At 46.6% G+C, this 27,949-nt stretch overlaps 1 protein-coding gene across 1 annotated transcript in view; it reads right to left on the reverse strand.

The window, feature by feature from the left end:
• Positions 1–2,265: 2,265 nt before the first annotated feature.
• LOC147115148 (coiled-coil domain-containing protein 102A-like) overlaps positions 2,266–27,949 on the reverse strand; it is an 830,702-nt gene continuing 805,018 nt past the window's right edge. The window contains exon 9 of the mRNA XM_085993441.1: positions 2,266–10,777. Within this exon, the coding sequence (XP_085849567.1) occupies positions 10,660–10,777 (118 nt within the window). The 3' untranslated portion in view covers positions 2,266–10,659. The remainder of the gene's footprint in view (positions 10,778–27,949) is intronic.

The raw sequence follows: 27,949 nt of genomic DNA on the forward strand, positions 1-27,949 counted from the left end.
CTCCTCTCCCCTCCCCCTCTCTCTCTCCCCCTCCCCCCACCCTCTCTCTCTCCCCTCCCCCCACCCTCTCTCTCTCCCTCCCCCCACCCTCTCTCTCTTCCCTCCCCCCACCCTCTCTCTTCCCTCCCCCCCACCTCTCTTCCCTCCACCCACCCTCTCTCTCCTTCCCTCCCCCACCCTCTCTTCCCTCCCCCCACCCTCTCTCTCTTCCTCCCCCCACCCTCTCTCTTCCCTCCCCCACCCTCTCTCTTCCCTCCCCCCACCCTCTCTCTCTTCCCTCCCCCCACCCTCTCTCTCTTCCCTCTCCCTCCTTGCCCCTCTCCCTCCCTGCCCCTCTCCCTCTCCTCCCTCCCTATTTCTCTGTCTCTCTGACGTCTGTTCCCCTCTGTCGCTCTCAGTTTTACTTCTGCCGTGGTGCCCGACTTGCTACTCAGGCCCCGCCGTCCGCCCGCTCTCCGGGGCAAGGTAAGAGCCGGGCTCCGGCCCCACACCGCCAGGGATCAGCACCTGAGGAACCCGCCCGCCCGCCCAACGTGAACGAAGACCCTCCTTACCTGTCACGGAGTTGAAGTCTCCGAAAGTGGCGTGCGCCGGCCTCTTCCCCCCGCGCATTCAGGAGGCGTGGGGGAAGAGAGAGAGAGACAGACTGGGGGGGGGGGGGGGGTGAGTTAGACGCCGCCGCGCACCTGCTCGTGGAGCTCCGTGCCGCCACCACCCGCCGCACCAGCCTTTACTAAGATGGCGGCGGTAGCGGCGCTCGGCTGAGGCCCGCCCCTCCAGCCTTCACAAAGATGCCGGCGATCGGGGGCCGCTTGTTGACTGGGGCCGGGAGGTGCCTAGCTCGGGCGTGGGTGCGGAGGAGAGGCCGAGGCTTCGAGGCCTACCTTGGAAAATGGGGAAAGGTAGGAAAATTAATGAGATTAGATAAAAGATTTAGAAAGTAATTAACTTTTTTAAAAAACAATATGGGCTAGATTTTCAGTATAGACAGTTTTGGGGCGATAACCTTAGCGCCCGCCCGAAGTTAGCGCCCGCCCCAAAGTAGCGCCCCGTTGCCGGAAATCAGTGGCTTCGCCCTAAGAGGTTGGTGGAGCGCTAAAAGAGGCGTTCCACTACTATCTTAGGCGCTAAGCCGGCGGTGCAGAGCGCAGCGCCCGAGCTCGGGCGCAGCGTGCGGCAGACCACTCTGGTGCCAGTGAGCTCTTAAAGGGGAAGGGTGCATGTGTTTTAGGAGGAGGAGGAGGAGAGGAGGAGGAGGAGGAGGTGGTGGTGGTGGCCGGAAACATAAATACACCGTTCACAACACACACTGGATCCTTCCACACAACACATGCAGACTGCCGTTTATAGTGCAGGAGGAGTGCCCTTTAATTTGCGCTCCCCAGGGTGTGTTGCGTTCCATTTTACAAACGCTCTGGACGCCAGCCGCACAATGGGGCGGTCTGACTGAAGTTTGGATTCGGGGCGGCCAAAGGGCGTTGCACGAGAATGTGATGTCATTTTCTGCGCACAGCATCCGGGCGGCCGCTAAACTTTGCCGCCGGCGCTAACGGGCAACTTAATTTGGGGCGGGGCGCAAACTGCGCTGTGCCCGGGCGCTACACGAATAGCGCCCGAAAATCACTTTTCTTAAGGCGCTAACTGCTGGCGCAAGCAACTGAAAATCTAGCCCAAAGTGTTTAAAAAGCAATGTTTTTTTGAAGACGCAGAAAGCGGGAAAAAGAAAGGAAAAGTTTGGAATCAAGATGGCGGCGACTCACCTCGGTTCAGAACGATAAGGCCCGCCCACACATGCACGATTGGTCGACCATCAGGTCGCCAAAGCGTAGATTGGTCAATCGTCCCCGTCATTCGACCATAGGAGGGCCCGGCCGCACGCGCCAGCAACCCGGCGTACGATTGGTCGACCTCGAGGTCACTCTGTCGCTAATGAGCGGATAATGAGATGCTAATGAGCGGAATGTTGAACGTTTTTCGGATACCGCGGGCGCGATTTTTGCCCGGCCGAAACGTAAATACGCTTACCACCGTTTCGGAAAGGTAAGCTTTCTTTCGACGTAACGCACGCATAGGTACGCTCTATAACTTTCGAGCGCATAGCCGGACAGACGCACACGTGAGGACAGACAGAAGGACAGACAGACAGAAGGACAGACAGATCGACCGCTTTATATATATATAGATAACCTTGGGAGAAATGTGGAATTTTGCGAATCTTACAGCGAGGGAGGCAAATCCTGGAACTCCCTTCTGTTAATTGTAGAGGCCAATGGAGAAGGTGATGTACTGGTTAGCCATGGTGAACAGGGTGTCGGTGACCTGCTTAATACAGCTGTGTACTGCAGACTGAGAGATGTGAGAAATGTCCCCTGTAGCAGACTGGAAGGAGCCAGTGGCAAAGAAGTTCAGGGCTATGGTGACTTTGACAGTAACTGGCAAAGCAAGGCCACCTGGTCCAGCAGGCAGCAGATCCTGGTTGCAGGAGGCTGCAGTGGTCTGCCACAGCCTGTCTGGAGCAGTGCAGCCTCCCGCTGTACTGCTCTTCAGGTACATCCAAGAACTGACCTTTCTCCTTGTACACACCGTGTGCCAGGCCTCGTATGGTCTGCTGTCTTGTAATAGGCATTGCTGCTACTGGTTGCTGAGGTTGTTGCTACTTCTGGCCCTCTTCTGCCAACTGGTCCTCCATTCAAATGAAACTGGTCATAATAGCACCCATTATAAGCAGAAAAAAGGTTACTGAAGATTATGTAAGGCAAAAAATGTGAGAAAGAGGTGATCTGGAAGCTGGAAACTCTCCTGGCAATCCAAACAACACAATGGTGCACAGATCCTGTGATCAAATTACCTCCAGGTGAGTCCCCTTTATATACTGCTTCAGTGGCCCTGAGAGACCAATCCCGCTAGGTTTTACTGGCGGGTTGAGTGGTAGCCGGGACTTATATTAAAATGGCACTGGGGTCCAAATTGCGTGATGGGACCTTGATTTACATGTATTCATGAGCCTACTGCCTGTCTCTGGCAGGCACCTTGGTGGAGTCTGAGAACTGTACAGTTAAAATGGTGGCCGACAGGAACACATCGTGAACGGTGTGCAGACTTCCTGTTGGGAGGACAGTGTTAAAACCGCCTCTAAAATATCATTTCAATTTCAAATCGTTCCTGCTACAACAGCGTGAATGTTTTATTAAATAACTCCACTGTCATAAAAAAAAAATAATCTTTGGACTGTGCAACTAAAATTAAACTGAATGAATTCACACTTGATATATAGGTAGAGGGCATGTTACCTGTGTACTTTTCACCTGACTGCCCTTCTATTCTCCCTGCAGAATATATTACACTACCCAATCATTCTTATAGTTCACCCTGAAAATATGTGAGATTAATGAAACTAATTATAGTGCTTTCCAGCAAGATGGAATGACCAATCAACACAACTGAGTTTCAATTTTTTTTTTCTGTATCACAGCCAAAAATGGTCAATTTATTTTAACAAAACAGGTATTGCGCTGGCTTGAGCTACAATGATTAAGCAGCATGGATTACAGTGTCGCCTGTAAGAGTCTAGCAAACTTTCGATAATACATTATAATAGAGAGCTCAAAAAGAAATGTACACTAATTAAAGTGTGCTGAACCACACATACTTAACCCTGGGGTACAGATGATGCCACTTGCTGCATATATGGTATTCATTTGCTAATTCAACTGATTTCGATAACAAATTGTGATGGAATAGCAAGGTTTCTGAATAACAGAAGTTTACATACAAAGACTAATTGCCCTATGGTGGGGAAAATGGTATGTGAGTTTCCATGTTGGTACTCAGGACCATCTGAGAAAGCGAAGATAACCCACTAGGTTATAACATGTGTAAGGAGCTCATGGACTTTTTTGTCACTTCATATTGAAACCACCCATTCAATTGCCTCTGCTGCTTTCCCCTTGCCCACAAAGCCAAACCTCTGCCCAGGCTAATTCTACCCTAGCCCGGCACACCAGGAACCTTTCGTTTCTCTATCTTCCCTCCTGCTTTCTCCAAGCTCATTTCGTCCATGAGACCCACCTCCTGCTCCCTTGAGCCCATTGGCACTAAACGGCTGATCGCCCAATTTCCTTTCTAGTCAACTCTGTTAAATGACATTGTAAATGGTCCCTCTCTAGGTACTGCAACTATCCCTTTCGAAACCTTCCTTTCATTAGTCCCCTCCTCAAAAAGAAACCCTTGATCCCTCTGTCCTTGTATACTATTACCCCATTTCCAACCTCCCTTTCCTTTCCAAAGTGCTTGAACAGGTTAATGCCTCCTAAATCCATGCCTATTTTTTCCACAACTCCATGTTGAATCTCTCCAAATTGGTTGCCAACTTCTCCCACAGCACATAAATGGCCCTAAGTTAAGTCACAAATGGCATCCTCTGTGACTGTGACAATGGTCCATTAACCCTCTTCGTCCTCCTTGACCTCTGTGCAGTCTTTAAAAAATCAACCACACCATCCTGCTCCAATGCCTCTTCCCCATTGTCCAGCTCTGGGCCGCTGCACTTTTATCTGGTTTCACTCTTACTTACCTCCGGTCATTGCCACAGCATCTCCAGCAATGACTTTTCTACCCCCTCATTGTGACATCTGGAGTCCCCCAAAGATCTATTCTTGGCCATCTCCTGTTCCTCATCTACATGCTGCCCCTTATTGACATCACCCAGCTTATATGTACAGTAATGACACCCAGCTCTACCTCTTCATTACCTCTCTCGACCTCTACACTGCCTCTGTGTTGTCAGACTGCTTGTCTAATATCCAGTCTTGCATGTGCTGCAATTCCGACCAGTTAAAAATTAGGAAGACTGAAGCTATCACCTTTGACACCCCATCACAAGTTCCATATACTTGCCACCAATTTCATCTCTCTCCTTGGCATTGTCTCAGATGGTTCGTAACCTAGGCATGTGATTTGACTCCAAGCTGAGCTTCCAATTTCATATCCTCTCCATCATAAGACCACCTCCTTCCACCTCTGTATCATTGTCCGCATCAGCACATCTGCTGTAGAAACCTACATCTATACTTATGTCACCTCCAGACTTGACTATTGCATTGCTCTGCTGGCTGGCCTCCCAGTCTCCATCCTCCATAAACTTCAGCTCATACAAAACTCTGCTACCTGTTTTGTATCCCGCACCAAGTCCCACCCACCCATCACTTCTGTTCTCATTGACTTACATTGGCTCCCAGGCCACAGATACCTGAAAACTCAAATTCTCCTCTTCATATTTAAATCACTTCATGGCCTTGCCCCGGTATATCTCTGTAACTTCCTCCAGCCCTACAACCTCCCCGCCAAAATCTCTATTCCTCTGACTCTAGCCCATCATCCCATCATTGGAGGCCATGCCTTCAGCTGCTTAGGCCCAATGCTCTCTGCAATTTCCATCCACCCTCGTCCCCTCTGCCTTTCCACTTTTCTCTCCTCCTTTAAGAGCCTCCTTTAAATCCATGTCTTTAATCAAACTTTTTGCCACCCTTCCTTATATCTCCTTTTTCTGATTATATAACTGTTGGGATGTCTTTCTACATTAAAGGAACTATATAAATACAAGTTCTTGATGTTGCTATTGGTAGAGTGTGGAGTTGACTTTGCCAGATTTGACCAGCTCACACACATCATTAACAAAATTAAATTATGTTCCTTGCATGTTTACTGGATGGGGAATGAGGAGTACAGCAGCTCTTAACTTCACTCAAGAGAATAGCTATGTATCCAGGATCAAGTGCCAGAACAGCCTCCTTTGACAAGAAGACTCTGCATGTGCTGTTGGAGCAGATGGACCAGAGAAAGGTGGCAACGCCTGGGGACATAAGGAACCCTCCAAACCACACCAATGAGCATCAAGCATGGAAGGAGAAGGCCAACAGAGTCAGTGCAGTCTACCACATACATAGGCCATGCAAGCAAATAAGTAATTCTCTGGATTAAGGAAGAGTGTCAAAAGTAAAGTTAACTAAAATGTGGCAACTCAAATAAACAGTTTTACTATGTATGCACTAATTAATAAAAGCTACAGGGCTATGGGGGGCGAGGAGGGAAGTGGAATTAGTTATAAACTGCGCTAGCAAAGAGCTGACACACATGACCTCCGTTATGCTGTAAATCTCTATGGTTCTTTGACCCACAACATGGCACCACATCAGCAACATAGCATGAAAAAAACTGGCCTGATCCTCAAATCATGCACCCCCTAACTACCATGTCTGTAAAGCTACAGCAAACACTTACAGAGAGAAAGGCTTCTTTTCCCTTAACTAATTGTTGCACGTTTTTTCACCAAGTCCATATGGCCCCACAAGCTATTTCCATGCTATGTAGTCATTACTTCACACAAGGTTTAATGTAGCCTGGGCACTTGGGTGCATCTCGTGTTACATCCAGATGCTGAAAATGTCTGTTTGAACTGGTTTTAAAGGCCACCTACAACCATGGAGAGAGAAATCACACAGGTGGAGGCCAAGCTAACCTGTATCACCTAGTCCACCATGAGGAGCTTGCCCTACAAATCATAGGGGTAGAGGCCATAAAGAGAAAGGGAAAACTTGGTGGCTTTGTGCCATTCCAACAAGGTATGTGTTTTCTTCAACTTCTACTTGTTTGCCCTTCGAGTTCACTCACTTGGTAACATGCTGATGCCTCTTCCCAGCAGTAACAAGGCACTGTGGGCCTTGTTAACATGTGCAGATTTCATACTTCATGCTCATCCATGTTTCTATGTTCTGTGTAGGGGCCTCAAAAAATGATAACACTCCTAATGGAGATGAGTAAATAGCTGGCACTATACACGAGCACCGACCAAGCACTCGAGGGCCCGTAAGCACCAGCTCACATACATTCACTCAAGGGGAATCCGACAGAGAGGGTTGGGGGTTAGGACCTGCTGAATCCATTGATGAGGAGAAGCAAGTGGATGTGGCAGCAGGCAAGCAGCGACAAGAAGGGAGGGCTAGGGCATCTGCTGTGAGACCCATGGATTTGCACTTTACACAGGCTGCACGCAGAGCTGAACCTGTTAATCAGCAGAAGCATTTCATCCAGTCACTTCAGGTTGCCTGCAAAGAATATCCAGCAGTGCAGCTTCACTATCTATGCAGGAATGTGAGAGGGTTGTGGATACCTGCAGAGCCCCATGGAACAAGTAACAATTTCAGGGACATCCACAGCCAAGTCTGTGAAGACAGAGAGCCCAACACAGCTGCTGTTTTGGTGGCCAGTGTTGTTTCTGCAGCTACTGAGACTTTGGTCACCAGTTTGCAGGAAGGTCTTGTTTCTGGCCCCCAAGAGGTGAAGAGATTAGCTTGATGGCAGGCTTTACACTCCTTAGTGGCAGCCAAGGATCTGTCCCTACACAGAACCCACGTTGTCTGCAAGGGGCGCCCAGCAGCTGGAGCGTAGGAGCAAGGGGCACGGATGATTTATCTCTCAGGGTGTTGATCCATCCAGCAAAGCAGCGGGTTGTCCTCAGAGAACCACAAAAGAGACAGAGAAGGAACAGGAACAGCCAGCCAGCACCGAGCCGCTGAATGACCCTGCAGAAAGAAGGAATATTTCCAAAGCTTAGTCACAAGATCTGCCACCACTGTTGCTGCTCCACTGAGATGGCATTTAAAAGGTACACAAAACTAGGAAGTAGACAACAGATAATCTACACTCCTGCCAAGTGCAAACCCCGGAGAACTAAACATTAAAGCAGAACCTGGATATTGACTGGGGCGGGTTATGTAGGCGGGGGGCGGGGGGAAGTTTCGGGTGGGAAACCCAGAAGTCCAGGTTTCCCCGCATGCTGTGGAGGTTGGCCTGGTAGGGAAGGCTCAATGGCCTCCAGTTAAAATTGCAGTTGAGCTCCGATGACATCATTGGAGCCCGGAGTTCTGCATATTTAAAGAAGGACCCCACTGCTTTACGGTGGGTACCCCTCTCGCCTGCTCAGAACAGCAGGTTAATATTGGAACTCACGGGAAGGCAATCATCAGCCATTTTAACTGCCCGCTCACCCCATTTCTCCCACCCTTTATATTCAGAAAGGACATATGAATGTTGGAGGTAGTGGGATACAGGCTGAGATAGTAGTAAAGGTTGTTGCAAATAAGTACTGCAGATTGTTAATGGGGTAACTGTATTAAGCAAAATACTATAGGACTGTGAATCAGCTCTTTATATTCAGAAAGGACTGTGATTGCAAGGCCATAAAATGCAGCTTCTAAGTCAAATTCCTGTAAATCAAAGAATTAACACACCAGTTTTCTTGGCTGTACATCAGCTTTTCCCACCTTCTCTTCTTCCTTCTCCTTTGCCTGGTGCAGGGTGCTGCAGATGCTAATAACTTTAGCGATTTTCTCAGGACAGTAGAGCAGAACATGGTTTAACAAGACAGCAGAATCTATTTCAACAATGCCAGCTGGATTTCAACCGAACTCATATAAATCAAATCAAATCAACTTTTATTGTCATTGTTAGTGCACAAGTGCAGTACAACGAAATGTAGGCTTGCGTGAGCCTCAGCCTCGGTTTGGAGATTCTTCACTGGTGTCAATAGCCAGTGCTCCAGGAAGTAGCTCTGGCCCTCTAGCAGCCTGCTGGGCTATTCTGCCTACTCCTTAAGAAAGTGCTGGCACAGTGGGCTGGCGCAAAATGAAGGCATCATGGCTACTGACAATCCACTTGCATTCCTCTGTCTCTGTCGTCCAACAACACCTGTACGGTGATGGAATGAAAGGCTCTTCTATTCAAATGTGCCATGGGATTTTGTTAGGCTTTGATGGCTACATGTGCATTGCTTGATGCATCAAAAACATCACCAATAATGGTTTGAGAGGATTCATTCACAAAACAAGTTGAATTCCGTGGTGAATTTCAGAGCAATAGGGCTGTCCCTGTACGGCTCAGACTCCAGTACAATGCCATACAGTGTCAGAGCCTCCCTTGTCAAGTGGACATGGTGAAGGCAGTTCTCCTCAGTCATGGCAAAGTATATGTATCTGGGTCTGAAGACATGGCTCCTGGACCGATTCCAAACGGGCACCAGATGACTAAGGTGCAGGTACAATTGCCTTTCTTCACTCCGCTGAACCTCTTTTCCCTCTCTGAATCCCTGGTAGCATTGGCAGGCCCGATGGAATGCCCGCCCTCTACAGTGTGCTTAGAGTGGAGGGTAGCAGCTGCTGGCAACAAAAAATGCTGTGGGTAGAGGCCTTTGTAGAAGGAACCCGGTGTTGCAAAAATTCAGCAGCAAACAGCAGAAAAAGTTGGAAGATCAGTAATGTAGAAACAGCAGTGTGTACCACCTACAACATGCACTGCAGCAACTCGCCAAGGTTTCTTCGGCAGCACTTCCCAAACCCCCGACGTCTTCCACCTAGAAGGACAAGGGCAGCAGGCGCATGGGAACACCACCACCTGCAAGTTACTCTCCAAGTCACACACCATCCTGACTTGGCAATATATCGCTGATCCTTCATCGTCGCTGGGTCAAAATCCTGGAACTCCCTCCCGAACAGCACTGTGGGAGTACCTTCACCACACGGACAACAATGGTTCAAGAAGACGGCTCACCATCACCTTCTCAAGGGCAATTAGGGATGGGCAATAAATGCTGGCCTTGCCAGTGGCGCCCGCATCCCAGGAACCAATGAAAAAAAAGCAGTATGATAAGGAAGCAAACTCCAACTTGCAAAACAAAAGTCTGTCCTAGTGTTAAGAATAGAATTTAATTACTAAACAGCATGGAAACGGATAAGCTCCCTGTTTTAAATGGGTGGGAACAGCAGAAAGAGTGAGGATCCAAGAGAACACAGAGAATTCCTTGTGGCAGCAATTCAAACTTGGGAGGACAGCACTGCCGACACTCTAGCCTTCCTGCTTAACTCTACAATGCACCTGCTGTGTACGCGAGGCTATTCTGAGTGCAATTATCAGGGAATCGGGTGTCTAAATTGGAAAAGACAAAGGGCGAGTTGGCATCGTGGACTGGAACTGCATCATGAAGCAGTCGGAAGTGGATTTATACGCATGATTCATCACACAGTGCGTTCTTGATCTAAGTCAACTGTTAGGGGTAGATGCTGAAGGGAAGCCAGACACTTACTCGCAGGAACCGAGGGTCATCACGGCCTGATCTCACTACCAACCAGTCATACGGTAGCAGTAACAAAGAGCGGACGCATTTACCCCTTAAATTGTGAAGGGTAACTGACTGTTCCCAATGAACAAAGGGCAGAACCACAATTTAACCCTGCTGTTCTCTAGCATTAGGATTTATAGACCACTTGACATCACGTTAACTGTACACCTCTAGTATCTATGAATACAAAAGTATATGATTTTATGGTTCAAAATATATTGCTATATTCCACACACCAGTGATGTAAACAGTGTTTTTGTAGAATTCATTGCCTCGAATAATTATCATTTCATTCTGCTGCAAAGTAACTTAAATCTCTGATGGATCTAAGAGCTTTGATTTAATTCATCCCAAATGTTTTGCCATCTCACTCGTCTTTCCCTTGGCAAAAGTTGTTTGTTTGGTTTTTGACCCTGAAGAGAAGTCATTTATTTTCTATCTTTTACCAGTCTTCCTGTTTTCACGGTGGTTACACTTGATCTGGCATCTTATTTCACTTCGAGTTCCAGGTCATCTTCTTCACTGATTGCTTCTGCAGAATCATCAAGGTTATACACTGAGCTTCGCTTTATTCCAAACAGTGAACTTGTCTGCTGTCTTCTTAGCCTATGGAAAAAGGATTAAAATCACTACAATATTCTGGTTTAATCTGCCACATAGTAGCTTTATTTGGTCAACCGAGTGAAAACAGATCATTAAGATACAGCGAAATCCACATTGGTGGAGTTCATGTTTGCCTTATACACAGTGCACACTCTGTCCCCATAGAGACAGACCTCACTTACTTAAGTCCAGAGAGCTTAAGCGGAGGTCAGCAGAGCCTAGGATGTGGAACTCCGAAGTGTGCATAGGAATATTGATGGAGTTTAACCAGCTAAAACCACACAGCTTGAAATATACAGTAGTTTAGCCACTGACTCCATCCCACTCCCTGGCCACTGTCTGAGGCTGAACCAGACCGTTCGCAACCTTGGCATTCGATTTGACCCTGAGCTGAGCTTCCAAACTCATATCCACTCCATTACCAAGACTGCCTACTTGCACCTCTGTAACATTGCACGTCTCCCCCCGTGCCTCAGCTCATCTGCTGCTGAAACCCTCATCTATGCCTTTGTTACCTCTGGACTTGACTATTCCAATGCTGTCCTGGCTGGCCTCCCAGCTTGCACCCTCTGTAAACTTGAACTTGTTCGAAACTCTGCTGCCTGTATTATAACTTGCACCAAGTCCCATTTACCCATCACCTCGCTGAACTATATTGGCTACATCTGGCAACGCCTCGATTTTAAAATTCACATCCTTGTTTTCAAATCCCTCCACGTCCTTGCCCCTCCCTATCGCTGTAACTCTCCTCCAGCCCTACAACCCTCCGAGATCTTTGCACTCCTCCAGTTCTGGCCCCTTGCACATCCCCAATTTTCTTCGCTCCATCATTGTGCCTTCTGTTGCCCAGGCCCTAAGCTCTGGAATGCCCTCCCTAAACCTCTCTCTACCTCTCCGCCTCTCTACCTCTCTCTCCTCCTTTAAGACGCTTCCTAAAATCTACCTTTTTGGCCAAGCTTTTGGTCACCTGTCTTAATATCTCCTTATGTGGCTCGGTGTCAAATTTTGTTTGATAATCGCTCCCGTGTTCCTTGGGACTTTTACCTATGTTTGATGATTACTGCTAGTTAAGATATTGGGCTGAAAATTCAGTAGGGTTAGCGGCCATTTTGCGGCGCTAGAGGGCCTAGCGCCGCAATGATAGCCGTTTCTGAAATTCACTTCGGCGCTGCCATCGGCGTTAGCCGGTTGCGCTGCGCCGGCACCGATGACGTCATCAGTGTGCGCAGCGTCCCGGTTGCCGTGGCAACGCACCCGAATGCCGAAATTCAGTTGCGGCCGCCTCGCCCGTGGCAGCTGCAACTAAGACTCTGGCAACCGAGTCTTACACAAGTTAGCGCCGATGCATTAAGGTCGCGCGGCGGCCGGCCGCTTTCCCGCCGGCCGCCTGCCCGCAACTCCCTCCCCGGACTCCTCCACCCCCCCCCCGTGGAACAGATGCGTCTGGCCTGCAAGCCCGGCACTTGTCCGAGGTGCCGGGCTCATTTTTGAAAAAATCAAACGGCCAGCGATCGGGTGAAGGCAGCGCCTCCTTAACGGGAGGAGGAGGCCTGCACTTCCCCAGCCTGCCGCACCGCATCGGGTGCCGCAGCGCCGGATTAGCGCCGCAATGCGGCACTCAGCGCCCATTGGGAGGCACTCACGCCCGCCAGTAGCGCCGGCAGCTGTCTGGGCGCGGCGCTACTGAATTTTTGGCGCGCGCAAGGGAATTAGCACCGGCGCTAAATTTCCGGCGCTAAAGCCCTGGCGCGGCGTCAACTCAATTTCTAGGCCATTAAGTCCAAAGATGTGCGGGTTAGGTTGATTGGCAATGATAAAATTGACCCTTAGTGTTAGGGGGATTAAATACGTGGGGTTACGGGGATAGGGTGGGATATGTGTTGGTGTAGGGGTTACGGGGATCGGGTGGGATATGTGTCGGTGCAGGCTCGATGGGCCGAAATGGCCTCTATCTGCACTGTGGGGTTTCTGTGATTCTGTGATTACAGCAAAGCATAGAAAAAGACTAATGCAAATTATATTTACTTTAAAACAAAATAGTATGAAAATTACATTGCATCTGAACATTTAACACATTTGTCAGTATCAAGTTCTTCCATCCACTATTTTAATTGAGGAATGAACCCATTTATCTAAAATGGCTCAACACGTTTCTGTGGCTTGAGCCACAATTTTTCATGTGACTTTATTCTTCAATCATTTATAAACCATCAAATCTATTCATGTTTGAGGAGCACAAATAATTCTGATTATCTAACTAAAGGAATTGTTTTAGAATAACATTTTGTGTGTCTGATGTGCATGGCGAGTCTGTTGTTTATCATGTGGTCAATTTTCTTTCTCCTCTTTGTTATGTCTCCGTGTTTTTCTCCTTCTGTTTGGCTATTTTCTACTTTTGTTATATTTTCATTTCCACCAATTATATTATATAAAACTTTATTTCCCATTACATCAAAAAAACATTCTACCCAATCACATTCCAGGAAAACAAATTCTGAGATACAGCCAATAACACAGGCCTAGAAATTCACTAGCCTCAGCGCCGCTTTTGAGGCGCTAGAGGGACTAGCGCCAGAGTTATGGCCAGTTGAAAAATTCCCTGGGGCCCTAAAGCGGCGTTGCACCGGTAGCGCTGCGCCGGCACCGATGACGTCATCGGTGTGCGCAGCGTCCCGGTTGCCATGCCGACGGGCCCCAGCGCCGAAATTCAGTTGCGGCCGCCTCGCCCGTGGCAGCCGCAACTAAGACTCTGGCAACAGAGTCCAACATGTGTTTGCGCCGGCGCATTAAAGGCCCCGCGGCGGCCGGCCGCTTTCCCGCCGGCCGCCTGCCCGCAGCTCCCTCCCCGGACTTCTCCCCCCCCCCCCCCCCCGGAACAGATGCAAGCCCGGCACTTGTCTGAGGTGCCGGGCTCATTTTTGAAGAGATTTGCGCGGGCCGCGGCCGGGTGCAGGCAGCTCCTCCTTAACGGAAGGAGGAGGCCTGCACTTCCCGAGCCTGCCGCACCGCAGCGGGGGCCGCAGCGCCGGAATAGCGCCGCAATGCGGCGCATTGCGCCAGTTTTCAGGCGCTAAAACCCTTCAGTAGCGCCGGCAGCCGTTTGGGCGCGGCGCTACTGAATTTTTGGCGCGCGCAAAGGGACTTAGCGCCGGCGCTAACTTCCGGCGCTAAAGCCCTGGCGCAGCGCAAACTCAATTTCTAGGCCACAGTGTCTAATCCACCCCATCATATGCCCTTACATTAAAGTATATAATACAATAACAACGTAACAAATTCAACTATTCAGAAAAAATATCACAGACTTACCCATAAACTTATCCTTCCCATCTTTAATTTCCACACTCAGGAACCTCAGTGTGACCCAGCCTCCATCACACACATGGATAAAATTCATAATTCTACTTTACAGCTGATGTGACACAACCAAGCATCCAGACTACTACTCCCAGAAACCATTGCACACTCCAGGCCCAGGCTTCTCCGCTCCCTTCCTCCCATGCCACAGCAACTTCAAACCTTACATTTTGGGTTTTCTCTCACCATCAAGCCCACTTTATTTACCTCCTGCTTCCAAGCATGCTCTCCCAGTTTACAAATCCCAGTCAATCAATTCACACTCCTCATATAAGCCACTTCCTTCCCAAGGTGAACGCCCCCCTCATCACAAGCTACTCTGCTCAGATCTGGGTCTTCTGCTATGCCTGCCTCAGCATTGCTCTTTGTTCCAACCTTGTGCCCCATTCCACTCTGGACTTCACTGCTTGCCCTTCATTTCCTTTATTAAAAAAAGGATTGTACGGTGCTTTAATAGAAGCTCAAAGGTGATGAATTAGTACTGTGCAAAATTAATAATAAGTGTACCAACTTGCTAATATGAATTTGCTCTGTCCACTACATTAACAAAGGCATTAGCATGTTAATTTTCTTTCATTTTAAACTGGATACAGGAAAGTTTCGATTTACCGGCACCTAAATAACCGGAAATCTCGGTTAACCGGCAAAATTCAGGAATAGGTTCCGGTAAGTTTTACTTCATATTGTACTTGCCTTCCTCGATCTGTTGCTGTGCAAGGGTGTGGCTGCAGCTGTTGCTAAGCTACAGAAACGCTTGGAACTTGTGGCCATTGTTCTGAACCTGTTGCTAAGCAACAGGGTTTGTTGCTTTATACGGAGCTCTCAGCTCTCCGTATCTTTTACTATAGCTTTCGGTTATCCGGAATTTTTGATGAACCGGCAACACGTCGGTCCCGTCGGTGCCGGATAAAAAAAAGTTTCCTGTAACACTTTTTTAAAATAGCTGACAAAGGATTTCACATGAATGCATTTATTGCTAATATCATACAGCATGAACTCAACCCAAAAGAGATTTAATCACAATTTCTGCTCTTAGAGGGTATGTACTTCACTCTGGTAGTGCGTAACTGCAAAATTTACTCCTATAGTTCTTCATAGCAACATAAATAAAATCAAACTGGAACTTTCTTTTAAAGAGGACATTATCTCAGCTAGATTTTTATGCAACTTGCTAGACTTTGAATATGGTTTGCGGAATTCGCTAAAAGTATTGAAAATAGATGTTATGTACTTGTGGTAGTTGAATCAAATGAACATATTGGCCTAGAAATTGCGGTTGGAGGCGCATCTCCGGAGTACGCCTCCGACCCGCGAAACAATTCGAAAATGCCTCCTGGCACCCAGGCTGTGAAGAGTTGCAGTCTCGGGCCTCCAGGCAGATGGCAGTGTAAAAGCCCATGGATCCCAAGGACACAGGTGGTCGGAAGCATCCCTGGGATAACATGGACCCAGTCCTCCAATGAAAAAGGAGGATTCCATTGCAGTCATTTACGAAGGGAATCTCCTAAAGATGTGCAATGGAATCCCCAAATAATTATACAATGTACAGAATTCTAATAAATATACAATGTAGTGAATTGTAATTTTATTCATGAGTCCCTTCATTGCACCAACCTCAATAAAAATTACATTTTTTGATAAAAAATGTTAAACATCTTAATCCAGGCTGATATTTGCATAAGCTCAGTTAAAGTGTATGAGCATAATTTTGGATTTTTAAATGTTTTATTTAAGCCTTATATATACCCTTGTGCTGATGCCAGCAGGCCCTACGCCTGCTTTTACCAGCTGCAAGAGTTGCGTGGGCAATTGCTGGACGGTTGTTGGGCAAATAGCCCAACTCTGCGCCAGCAATACTCATTGTTCAGGCGGTTCGGATGATGTGTCAAGGCGTACCTTGACAGATCGCAAGTTCCGGATTTCACGCACGTGCAACTTGTGGGGCCTTTCAAAGAGAATACGATGAAGTATGCCGTCGCAAACACCACAATTTCAGGGCCAAAGAGCTTACCTAAATTTATCCTTAAACCTGGATCAAAAAGGTTTTCTATATGAAAGGAAAGACTTAAACTTATATAGGCCCTGTCATATCTATCAGAAAACGCTCAAAATGCTACGTGGAACTGAGTTCACAGAGGATGAATTACTTTGAAAGTGTGGGGACTGTTGTTAAGTAGGACAACAGCAAAAGCCCCCGAAAGGCAATGGGATGAATGAGCAGTTAACAAACGCCCCAGCTGTCCATATTTTACACAGTCAGCGTTTCATATCCAGCACCCATTTTTCAGCATTTGCTGACAAAAATTAATGCAGGATTTAAACTTCCGTGCTGCTACCATGTCGTTCCATAATACGTCTCTTCTTCTGCATTTCCATAACTGCATCAGAAGGCTCCAGTTCTTGTATGTTGGCAGTCAATGTGAGGCATATAGGTAAATAGAATTTTTTTTTAAAACAGCCAAGGAACAACCAACCTCTGAATTAAATTAATTTTATGCTACTTGGACTTGCAAAGGAAATACACATAAAAATAAACTAGTACATTCGTCTGTGCTGTCTAGGTTGTTAAGTAGGCCTGCACAATTATTAAAAAGGAACAGTTCTTTGACAATTGAGATTTAAAATATACAGGGAGCTCTCTGACATGAAGTATATATTATCGGAAAATTCACATCAGTTGCACTAAAATTATAATTAATAGTTTCACATTATGAAAAGAACAGTGGAGTTACTAAATATGCTGCAGCAGCTAGTACAAATGAATAGAAATGCCTCCAGTCTTTGTTTTATGCAGTCAACGTTTCCTACCTTGTGCACTGATTGTCAGTGTATTTTTTTTGTTAAAATCAGCATGAGATTTAAACCAACATCACCCCATAATACACTTCAGCAAAACGGTTCTGCACGTGCAGCTGCATCATCGGGCAGCTGCACCGCATGAGAAGCCGACACATTTATAGCAGAAGTAAAAGGCTTTATGGCTCCCTTTTTCCATGCTGACCGGACACTTTTGTTTCTAACCAGCAGGTCTGATCCCAATATTTTGCAGTGGGAATCGTGCTGGAGAATAATTGCACTGGCCAATGTAATGGCAGTCATTTACTATGTTTTTTGGGACCTGGACAGCTAGGCCCACTGAGGAACTTTTCTGACATAATCTCATTCTCAGCAACACCCTCAGACATTACGTTATTACCTAAAGTACATCTGTAACTTCCCCAAAATACACTATTTTTGGTGTCTAAAGCAAAGTTACAGTGAACTCCAAAATGGTGGAAAATTCACTAAGAAAGTATCAAAAAAGCAAAATTTCCTGGGGGAGCATGTTCCCAGACCATGATTGGAAATAATTTTAGAATCTTTAGAGCTCACATCCCCCTTCAGAATGTTTGAAATCTGTCATTGCAAAAACATACTTTGGAACACTTTAGTATTTCCTTGCAGTAACAAGTTGTAATGTATTATGTATTATGAGCATGCACAGTTCGCTCTGGCCTAATAAAGCAATCACATGGACTAGCAACTCATCGTGCCTCTGTCCTTCATTTGTTCTACCCAAGTATATTACACACATGATCAAATGTTGGGTCGGCCTCCAGCTGAAGATACAAGAAGCTTGTGTCCCACTACACCCTCAGTCATGGATGTGTAACAGATGTGCACAACATATCCAATTGTGTCTATGTTTTCTGCAGGATGGTGCTGGTGCAGATTGTAATTCCAAAACAGAGTTTAAAAGCAGCTCAAGGAAGGGGTGCATGCATGAGCATGACTGTTGCTTCATGACGTCCCTGTATAACAGCTGGGTTTGGGGCCAGTTGTACATGCAATTCTTTGAGCCACCTTTTAAACTCAGTTTTAGGACTGGCAACCTGTTGACCATACCAAGTATGCGCTGGGACCACCAGAAACAAATCTCCCCTTGTTAGGGTTAGATTTAGGATCCAGATTAAGTGTTGAACTTGCTGTGTGCAAATTGACTACCATGTTTGCCTTCATTACAAGTGATTACACTTCAACAGGTCACCCATTGGCTGTGATGCACTTTGGGATATTCTGAGATGGAGAAATGTATTTTAATTCTTCTTACTTGCCCGTGTGAACACTGTGCAGCAAGGACATATTGATGGAATGGAGAGCAGCCCCTGGAAGAGGATTGTGAGCTTTACACGTGTTTCAAACTATATGCAGTGAATTTTTCGTGCAATCGTACAGGTTCCTGAAAATGATTGTAAAAATTAATTAAAAGTGATGAACCCTTACAGTCAAAAATGAACTCTGCCTGATAATCCATAATGTCTGCTTTAAGGTACTGTAGTGACTAACCTGATATGAATCGGCAAATATTTTTCCCTCCACATTAAAATACTGTCACCTAAGAAGTAAAAATGTGTTCTGTAATCAACCAGAATATTCAATTTTTAATATAAAATTTATAGATGTCCCCAGAGAGCAAGCCCCTGGTTACGCTACGAATACCCATACCAGCATCTGCTGGTCAAGAGAAGAGTCATTGGAAGAATTGCGTACAAGTTGCTCACACCCCCGCTCTCTACCTGTGTTTGCGTGTCATAGGTAATACCACTGAATTTCAGTTTTCACACAAAAATGGAAGGAATCATAGAATTGAATTCCCAAAGTAGCAATGAATAGAATTTAATATATTCAGTCACCACGGAGGTGATTTTAACCCTAATCGCTCAGCAGAAACCTGGCAGGTGGGCAGTTAAAAGCACCCTGGCCATTACCTGTCCGAAAGCCGCCATGATCGCAACAGCTGCAATTTTAACCTGCTTTCCTGAGCAGGCAGCAAGGACACGTGCCCGGAGCCGACAGGGTCCTTCTTTACATATGCATGTTGTGGCCCGATGATATCATTGAGACCCGACTGTAATTTTAACTCAGGCCTGAGCGGGGAATCCACCTGGAGTTATGTTAGGGGCCCTGATTGTAGACACTTCTTTAGAGCTGTTTTTGAGTTGTGAGTTGTTTTTAAGTTGTCAGCTGTTTTTGGGGCAATTTCAGTTTTTTTTAAGCTGCTGTCAGCTTTAGCTAGTTAATTAGGTTGGCATTTCTGATTTTGTCGGGCTTTTAGTGGTACTGGTTGAAGGAGGATTGTGGCCATAACACCCGGAGAAGTTCCTGCTCTTCACCGAATAGTACTATGGAACCTTTCATATTCCGCTGAACCATGATAACAGGCCGAAGGGGCCTTTCGTTTAATGTCTCATTTGAAAGATGGCATCTCTGGCAAACCCAGGGGAAAAAAATTAAAAATTCCAAAAAGAAAAGATGTTACAAACAAGAGGTGGTATTTTCAGCTTCTGTGCTCGCCAGTCGGTGATTTTCCTGTCCTTTAGAATGAACGGGGGGGAGGACATTGAGGGTTGGCGAACAAATGAAAAGAAAACCCCCAGCCTTCGTTCATATCATAGAATGATACAGCACAGAAAGAGGCCATTCAGCCCATTGTGCCTGTGCCGGCTCTTTGAAAGAGCTCTCCAATTAGTCCCACTCCCCCACTCTTTCCCCATAGCCCTGCAGATTTTTCCTTTACAAAAAAATTTGTAAGCTTAATGATTAAATTTTCCTATGTTGAAGCTTTTACAGAAATTGGTACTCAAACTATTTAATTTAAATCTAGTGCCACTGGGATGGCCTTCCAGTTTGCAGGTGTTAAGGTAGTTTAAGACAGTTATACAGGATTTATTTTCTGATAGGCCACAATTTCCTAATTGCCACATTTTAATTTCTTGTCGGTATAAGTTACAACACCCTATTAGTGCATACTCACAACAGTCACCCTTAGAAAGCAGTTAATGCATTAACTGACTCCTATAAATCACTGGGCAATAATTACGATGACAAAGCTATTTGAAGAATTTCTTGCTATGATTGAGAAGAGCTCACTTTACTGAGACAGAGGTGACCCTCATCATGGAAAGGCAATGGCAAGCAGGGCTGCATTTCTTAATGTAAGCCTTCATTTATCTAATCCACAGCTTGCTATTCCGAATGGCCAAGTATCCAGAAAGTTAATTGCTGCCATCACTTTCACTGCCACAGGCAGAGCAGCTGGAGTCGCTGATGAATTGTTTAGACCATGTTTACCATTACATGTACCTCCATTAAGGCGTCTCTAGAAAACCTGAATCTACATACACCTAGCTATGAGGTTCAGAGGCCAATGGATCCTCTTCCTAAAGTAAACTCTCTTCACGTTTGTCCTCCTTTTAGAAACCTCTACCTCCTTTTCAACCCAATCGTCATCAGACAAGATAATGACTGCTGTAGCTGAAACAATTGCCATGCATATTCTCTTTTGTCCAGGACGTTATAGCCTGCTGGCGTAGATTAAGGTTTGGTCTTACTGTGATTTGTAGTGATTATGACACATAACTATACAGAAATTACAGCATGACTAATGTTAACTGGATCTGAACTTCCTCAATAATTGGCTAAAGTGGCATCTTTAGAATAGAGTTGTCCAGTTAAACTTATGTGAAAATTTTCAAACTGAAGGTAATACTGTACCACCCAGTCATTCCAGTGCCTAAACTGTCATTTTCTGTGTGGAATTAAAGCAACACTAAAATCATCATCAGGCAGGATATCACTCTCGTCTGGTCTCCGAATCTGGTGACACCAGGACATTTGCTTCCCACCCTTTCTGTCTGGAAATCAGCAGCATGAATGATAAAATCCAGATCCGAGTTTGAAAAGGACACTGCCACGTGAATCACATCTTTCTCTGCTAAAGGGCTATTACTATAATTTGTAAGTTCCGGATGTGTGGAATGCCAACAGCATATATCAATAAAAATTGGGCTGCAACAGATAAAAAGGATGTACATAGATAGATACTCATACCTCATACAAAAATGATTAAAAAGGCTATATACTATTAATGCATTTTAAAACATTGAACAATTTTACACCACAGCAACAAAAGAAAATAGCTGGATACAAACTGCTTGGTGCATTGTCCCTCCCTCATTGAGTTTTGTGAAATTGTGTTTTTGATTCCAAAGTCTATATTAATGATTTAGGGCTGGATTTTCTCTGCGGAGGCGGAATGGTGGTGGGATAACTGTTTTCTGGGTTCTGGTCCCGCTCCCGCTGCAGCCGCTCTGTCAAAGGGATTTTCCCTTGATTGGCCTTGTTCAGCCTGCCCTGTGGGCTTCCCGGCCAATTAACAGGAAGTGGGTCTGATGACATCATTTGATGACACGTCATCAGCCGGTTTCCTTAAAGGGACCATGGCCACATTGAGTTTGACAGTTGTTCTGTCAGTGTTTGACAGCATTGAGGTGCTGCAAACAGTGACAAGCACTGCACAAAGGTGGACGCTTGCACCCAGGCTCTCCAATGACTCCCTCTATATGCTCATGGAGGGAGTCACAGGATGCAGGGAGGTTCTCTTCCCTTCCAAGGGCAGAAAAGACGTCCCCAGGACACCAACGCAGCCTAGTTGCACATTGCACAGGAGGGCAAAAGCAGGGATGTTGTCAGGGGTCCCAGGCTGCAGTGGCACCAACCTTTCAATGATCTCAGTGGATCACGAAACGTTACTGCAAAGCCACACTCAAACTCATCCTGCTGTGCCACTCAACACATCCCCATCACTCTGCCTTCCATACCCTTCTCCTGCACATCCTTACTCACACCAACTTACCTTGCACCTCCACCCAACTCTCTCTATTTACATTATCACTTCCCCATCTCACTAGCCACCCCTCACACTTACCCTCATCCTACTGCAAGCATACCAACTAACAACACACAAGGGTAGGCGCTTGAGAGGTTTAGCCAATGTCCATGTGATGTGGTAATGTGTTGTCATAGAGTGAAATCTATATTTTCAACACTGCCCCTTATTGGACAGATCTGAGTGCACCTTGAGAAGTGTCTTACTGAGTTCCAGTGAATGTTGAGACATAACTCCACCCAACCCCCCGCCGCTATAGTGATGAGTGTGCGTGGAATGGCTTGGACATTAAAGGGATGTTTCACGGTGCTGGCGTGGGGTGGTGTCAATCTGGCGCATCATGTGGCAGCCAGGGTTTACAGCAGCAAGTGAAGTAAATCTGGCCATGGTGATGCAATCGCTGGTCTCCCGGGCAGCAATGTTGTCAGGGGCTGATGCCCTGTGTCCTGTGCAGCATCAGGTGATAGTGGAGAAGGTTGGTGATGTTGTTGTTGATATTGGTGTGCCTGGTGATGTTGGTGTTGGGGCTGATTGTGGAAGGATTCAGAGGACCAAGGTCTGATTTTTCCAAGGGCACCGATGTTGCTGCAATAGATGGCAGCTGCAGGTGAGATGACAGAAGCGATCTGTCAGTGGTGAGAGAGGTTGTTCCAATGAGGTGGCACTGGACATACAGTTGGTTCTAAACACTTGCAAGCTAAAGAAATCTCTATATGTCTTACAAATGCAATAACCAACAGTTTCTGCGCTGTGAAACTGACCATCTACAACATGGCATCCTGATGTGCCAAATAACGGACTGAATCTGTGAGGTTAAAGCTTAAAACTAAAGGCTTTTATTAAGTAAGAACATGGCATCGAGTTAACACAAGGCAGCCATCATTCATCACCGACCCAGCCCTTATGAGTAAGACTCACACCAATCCAGAGGATCCAGAGGGGCGGGGCTAGGGAGGAGCATTAGTGGTTACATCTGTAGAACATTCCAGACATTAGCAAGTACAACAACAACAGACAATACAAATGCCAGAACACAGAGTTATTTCATCATACATCCTTTACACCATTTCTGCAGCTGTCAGCTTATCAGATACATCAGAGCAGACTCATCTCATGCCAGGGTGAGCTGGTGTGTTCCCCGAGCAGCGGGTAACCCATGGGGGAGCACGTAAAATTGGAAGGAAGCCTCAAAATAGCATTAAATTGTCTCTGAACAAGCCATTTAATGAGCTCAATTGTCTCCCCCCGCCGCTTGGTGTCAGGTCAGTTCTCCGCTGACAGACCTGACACCTGGGAGACTCGCGTGGAGGTGGGTTGACAGCGGGTTTCCTACCCGCTGTCAATCTTTGCTATTTTGAAGGCAGACCAGCCTCCAAACCCGCCCTCTGAGCGCCGGCAAAATTCCGGCCTTAGACTTTGGAATCAAAAACACAATTTCTAAATTTGCGGATGACACCAAATTGGGGGAAATAGTCAATACTGAAGAGTACTGAAACAAATTACAGGAAGACATTAATAAACTTGCAGAATGGGCATATAATTTGCAAATGAATTTCAACACAGATAAATGTGAGGTATTACATTTTGGTGGGAAGAATAGAGAGGACTCATATTATTTGGAGGGTGTGAGTCAGGGTGGGGTAGAGGAACAAAGGGATCTCAGAGTACAAATATACAAATTACTAAAAGTAGTGACACAGGTTAGCAAGGCCATAAAAAAAGCAAACCAAGCACTAGGGTTTATTTCTAGAGGGATAGAATTGAAAAGCAGTGAAGTCATGCTAAACTTGTATCGAACATTGGTTAGACCACACTTGGAGCACTGCGGAAAAGAGTAGCAAAAGTAAACGTTGGTCCCTTAGAGGCTGAGACTGGAGAAATTATTATGGGGAATAAGGAAATGGCAGAAACATTAAACAAATATTTTGTATCTGTCTTCACAGTAGAAGACACAAAAAGCATACCAAAAATGGTGGGGAACCAAGGGTCTAATGAGGGTGAGGAACTTAATGTAATTAATGGCCCAGAAATTCGGGTCGGAGGCTTCCCGCGGGTGCAAGCCTCCGACCTGCACTTACCTAGCGCGCCAGCCGTTGTGCTGTGGGCCCGCGTGGGATTCCGATCCTGGGCCTGCTCCAACTGCCAGCGCGCAGTGCTTGCATATCCCAGGGGCGCAGTTAGTTCGAAGCATCCCCTGGGATCACGTGGGTCATGGAGAGCCAATGGTAGCAGGGAATCTGTATTCATAGATTTGACAGGAAGACCTATGAATACAATTCAGCCCCAAAATATAACTAAAACTTCAAATAAATAAAAAAAAATCACATTTTTAAAATAACTATAAATTACATAAAATAACTATTTTAAACAATAATTTACATTTTTGAAAAAACTAATTACAGTTTCTAACAGGGCTAAAAATAAACTTACCTTTCTTTAAAGTATTTAAAAATAATAAACCTGTGGAAAAAATGTTTTAACTTACCTTGTTAAAAGCAGACAGTGAGACTGCTTTTTAAAAGCGTAGCTCCTGGAGACTTACCCTCCTGGAGAAACCTGCAAAAAAAACAGAAGTTCCAGGCGCACACGCTGCCTCTCCGGTGCATGTGTTCGACCTGTGAACCCCTTCCTTTAAGGGAATGGAAGTTCCGGTTTCCCGTGCATGCGCAGTGCATGCACGAATCCGGCACTTTCGTTGAGCCTATGCGTGAGTACCCAGCGTGTACTCACCCATGGGGCCCAGAATTTCTGGCCCAATATAAGTAGAGAAAAAGTACTGGAGAAACTAATGGGACTAAAAGCCGACAAATCTCCTGGACCCGACAGCCTACATCCTAGGGTTCTAAAAGAGGTGGCTGAAGAGATAGTGGATGCATTGGTTTTGATCTTCCAAAATTCCCTAGATTCTGGAATGGTCCCAGCGGATTAGAAGGTTGCAAATGTAACACCGCTGGTCAAAAATACAGGGAAAGAAAAAACAGGGAACTACAGGCCAGTTAGCCTGACATCAGTAGTCGGGAAAATGCTGGAATCCATTGTTAAGGAAGTGGTATCAAATCACTTAGAAAATCATAACATGATTAGGCAGAGTCAACATGGTTTTATGAAAGGGAAATCGTGTTTGACAAATTTATTAGAGTTTTTTGAGGATGTAACTAGCAGGATAGATAAAGGGGAAATAGTGGATGTAATATATTTGGGTTTCCAAAAGGCCCATTAGATAAGGTGCCACATAATAGGTTATTACACAAGATTAGGGCTCATGGGGTTGGGGGTAATATAGTAGCACGGATACAGGATTGGTAAACAGACAGAAAACAGAGAGTAGGGATAAACGGATCTTTTTCAGGTTGGCAGGCTGTAATTAGTGGGGTGCCGCAAGGACCAGTGTTGGGGCCTCAGCTATTTACAATCTATATTAATGACCTAGATGAAGGGACCGAGTGTAATGTATCCAAGTTTGCTGATGATACAAAGCTAGGTGGGACAGTAAGCTATGAGGAGAACACAAAGGGCAGGATTTTCATTCAGGTGCGGGTTGGTGTCATGTAATCCGCATTTCATGTTATCCACACGAATCTAATTCGATATGGGAAATTGATGCTATTTTAACTAAATTGCCCAATTGAGTTCCAGCGTGTGGAATGACAAATGAGTTTCTCCAGTCTGAAAGTCGCCTCCGATGATGTCATCATTGCTGCTGCATTTAAGGTCTGCAAGAAGCCTTGCTTCTTCTGCAGACTGCCAACCTTTTGGCATTTGCTGATACACTGAGCTGGATGTAGAATGGCCAGAGAAAGACCAAGGTCTGCACCCCGGTTCGACGACGTTGCCCTGCAGACTTTAGTGGAGGGAGCAAGAGCTCACAAGGAGGTGCTCTTCCCTTCATCAGGGAGGAAGAAGCCTCCCCAGCAGACAAAGGCTGTGTGGCTGCAAGTGGCAGAGGAGGTCAACTCCTTATCGGCTACCCGCAGAACCTGGATACAGTGCAGGAAGAGATTTCATGACCTTCAGCGCACTGGAAAAGTGAGTATGAATTTCCCATCACTCTCAATCTGATCCCCATTGCCGTTCCTCACCAGCACTCAGCTTTAGCAATCTCTTCCTCCACATCCCACTTGACACTGACATCCATGCACCCTTACCCATCCCTCTCTCTCTATGGTCACATTCACCTAACTATTCGACTATGCAGCCCTCACACTCCCTATCACTGTGATGCTATGAAAACAACTGACAACACACAGGGAGGGCCCTTGGTCTTGCCACCTCACTCCATCTTTGTCTCCTTCTAAGCATCTATGCTATGGATTCTCTACATTCACTCCTTCATTCTCACTCAAACTCCACTTGTCTCCCTCATTGCAGGAAAAGAGAGCTCACAATAAAAGAGAATGAGTGAGGACAGGAGGAGGGCCACCATTAGTAACCCACCTCACCCCCTGGGAGGAGGTGGTCCTGGAGATCGTAGGAGTGGAGGACGACGCGCATGTGGGGGACGGACAGATGGGTGCATCACACCAAACTGGTGACAGAATAGTTTTCCATCTCTCTCATTGACATTGCATGAGTCGCTGATAATGTTTCGGAAGCTCTAACAGATGGACTAATGATCATCTGCAATATGCAATGTGCATGTAACCTTGGCATCACATCTCTGGCTCTTTCCTTTACTACCCCACAGGGCCATCGCAAGCATGCATCCCAACTAGCCAGGAGGAACAGGCTGAGCCTCCAGACTCCTCAGAGGAAGCTGCAACCTCTGAGGGCGCAGCGTCAGCAGAATTCAGTGCACCCAGCACCAGCACAGACACTCACACCTCGGTGGGACCTTCAGGACATAGAGTAGTGTTGTCACCTGGTGTATCACAGCTCACAAGTGAGCATCAGCAGATTGTGGAGACAGGGACAGCAGTGGAGAGTCCTAGTCGGAGGGCGCAGGACTCTGCCAGCTCGGCTCAGCTGCATGTCGACCCTCTGCCTCTGGGCCCATCCACAGTATCAGCGGTGATGGCACTCCAGGAAAAGATGCAGGAGTCTCTGGCAGGTTTTGTCTCCAGTGTCACTGCAAGTGTGGAGCAAATGGAGGAGTCCCTCGCTAACATGAGCAGAGCCTTTGTGGAGTCACTGGCGCATGAACGCATCACCATGGAAAGGATAGCAACCTCCATGGAGGTGCTAAGTCGCCAGAGTGTTGAAAACATGGTGAGTGTTCAGAATAGACTGACATCCCTGGAGGAGCGATGGTCAGCTATTGAACAGAGAAACCAGACCTTCATGGCAGTCCCTCTGAGTAGGACAGCCAGGGCAGAGACGGGTCCCCATGGCCCCCCTGATGTGCAGCAAGGTGTTCTCAAGCCACCTGCAAGCACTGAGGGGGACCTGACCCATGAGAGGGAAGTTGGTGGCAGACATCAAGGAAGTGGGGGCTCCTCTCCAAGCGCTCACACTTCCATGCCACTGCAGAGCCCCACCAGAGTCCATACCGAACGGAGATCGACGTCTCAACCCATGCACAGCCGCAGGAGCAGCATACTGTTGATGAGCCCTCACAGGTTCGCCACCCCAGAGGATGCCCGCCAAAGGTGTCGAGACAGGAGCAGCAAAAAAGTGAGCAAGGGTCCTCCACATCTGCTGAAGCCACAGGGGAAGCCCCACGTAGGAGCATGCATAAGAGAAAGATACTGCACAAATAGTCACAAGGGTAGTCACTTGGGTGAAATTTGATGTTTTATGTGTAAAAGCCATCATATGAATCATGTACATAAAAAATCTGATGGCCACTGCTGTAGTTGTGGTGTGTGTCATTTCGTGAATGGGACTTCCACATTGATGGCTTAGGATTACTTGCAATTGTCAGTATGGTGGTCAAATTGCTAGGAATCAGCTGGTTCATGGGCCATTATCGATGCTCAGGTAAGAAGATGCGAGGCAAAAGTGCTTGAGTGGTTAGGCTAGCAAATCTGGCCAAGATGAGTGCGTTCCTTGCATCCCAGGCAACAATGTTCTTGCGTACTGCTGCCGCTGGTTGATGGGCCTCTGCAGGATGTTCGTTTTCGCTCTCCTCCTTCTCCTCCTCCTCATCTGAGGAGGGTATGTGAGGAGCCACTTGG

This window comes from Somniosus microcephalus, chromosome 7 (assembly GCF_052327205.1).
Source record: "Somniosus microcephalus isolate GS21.2 chromosome 7, FLI_Smic_1.0, whole genome shotgun sequence".
In the NCBI taxonomy this organism is placed as follows: Eukaryota; Metazoa; Chordata; class Chondrichthyes; order Squaliformes; family Somniosidae; genus Somniosus; species Somniosus microcephalus.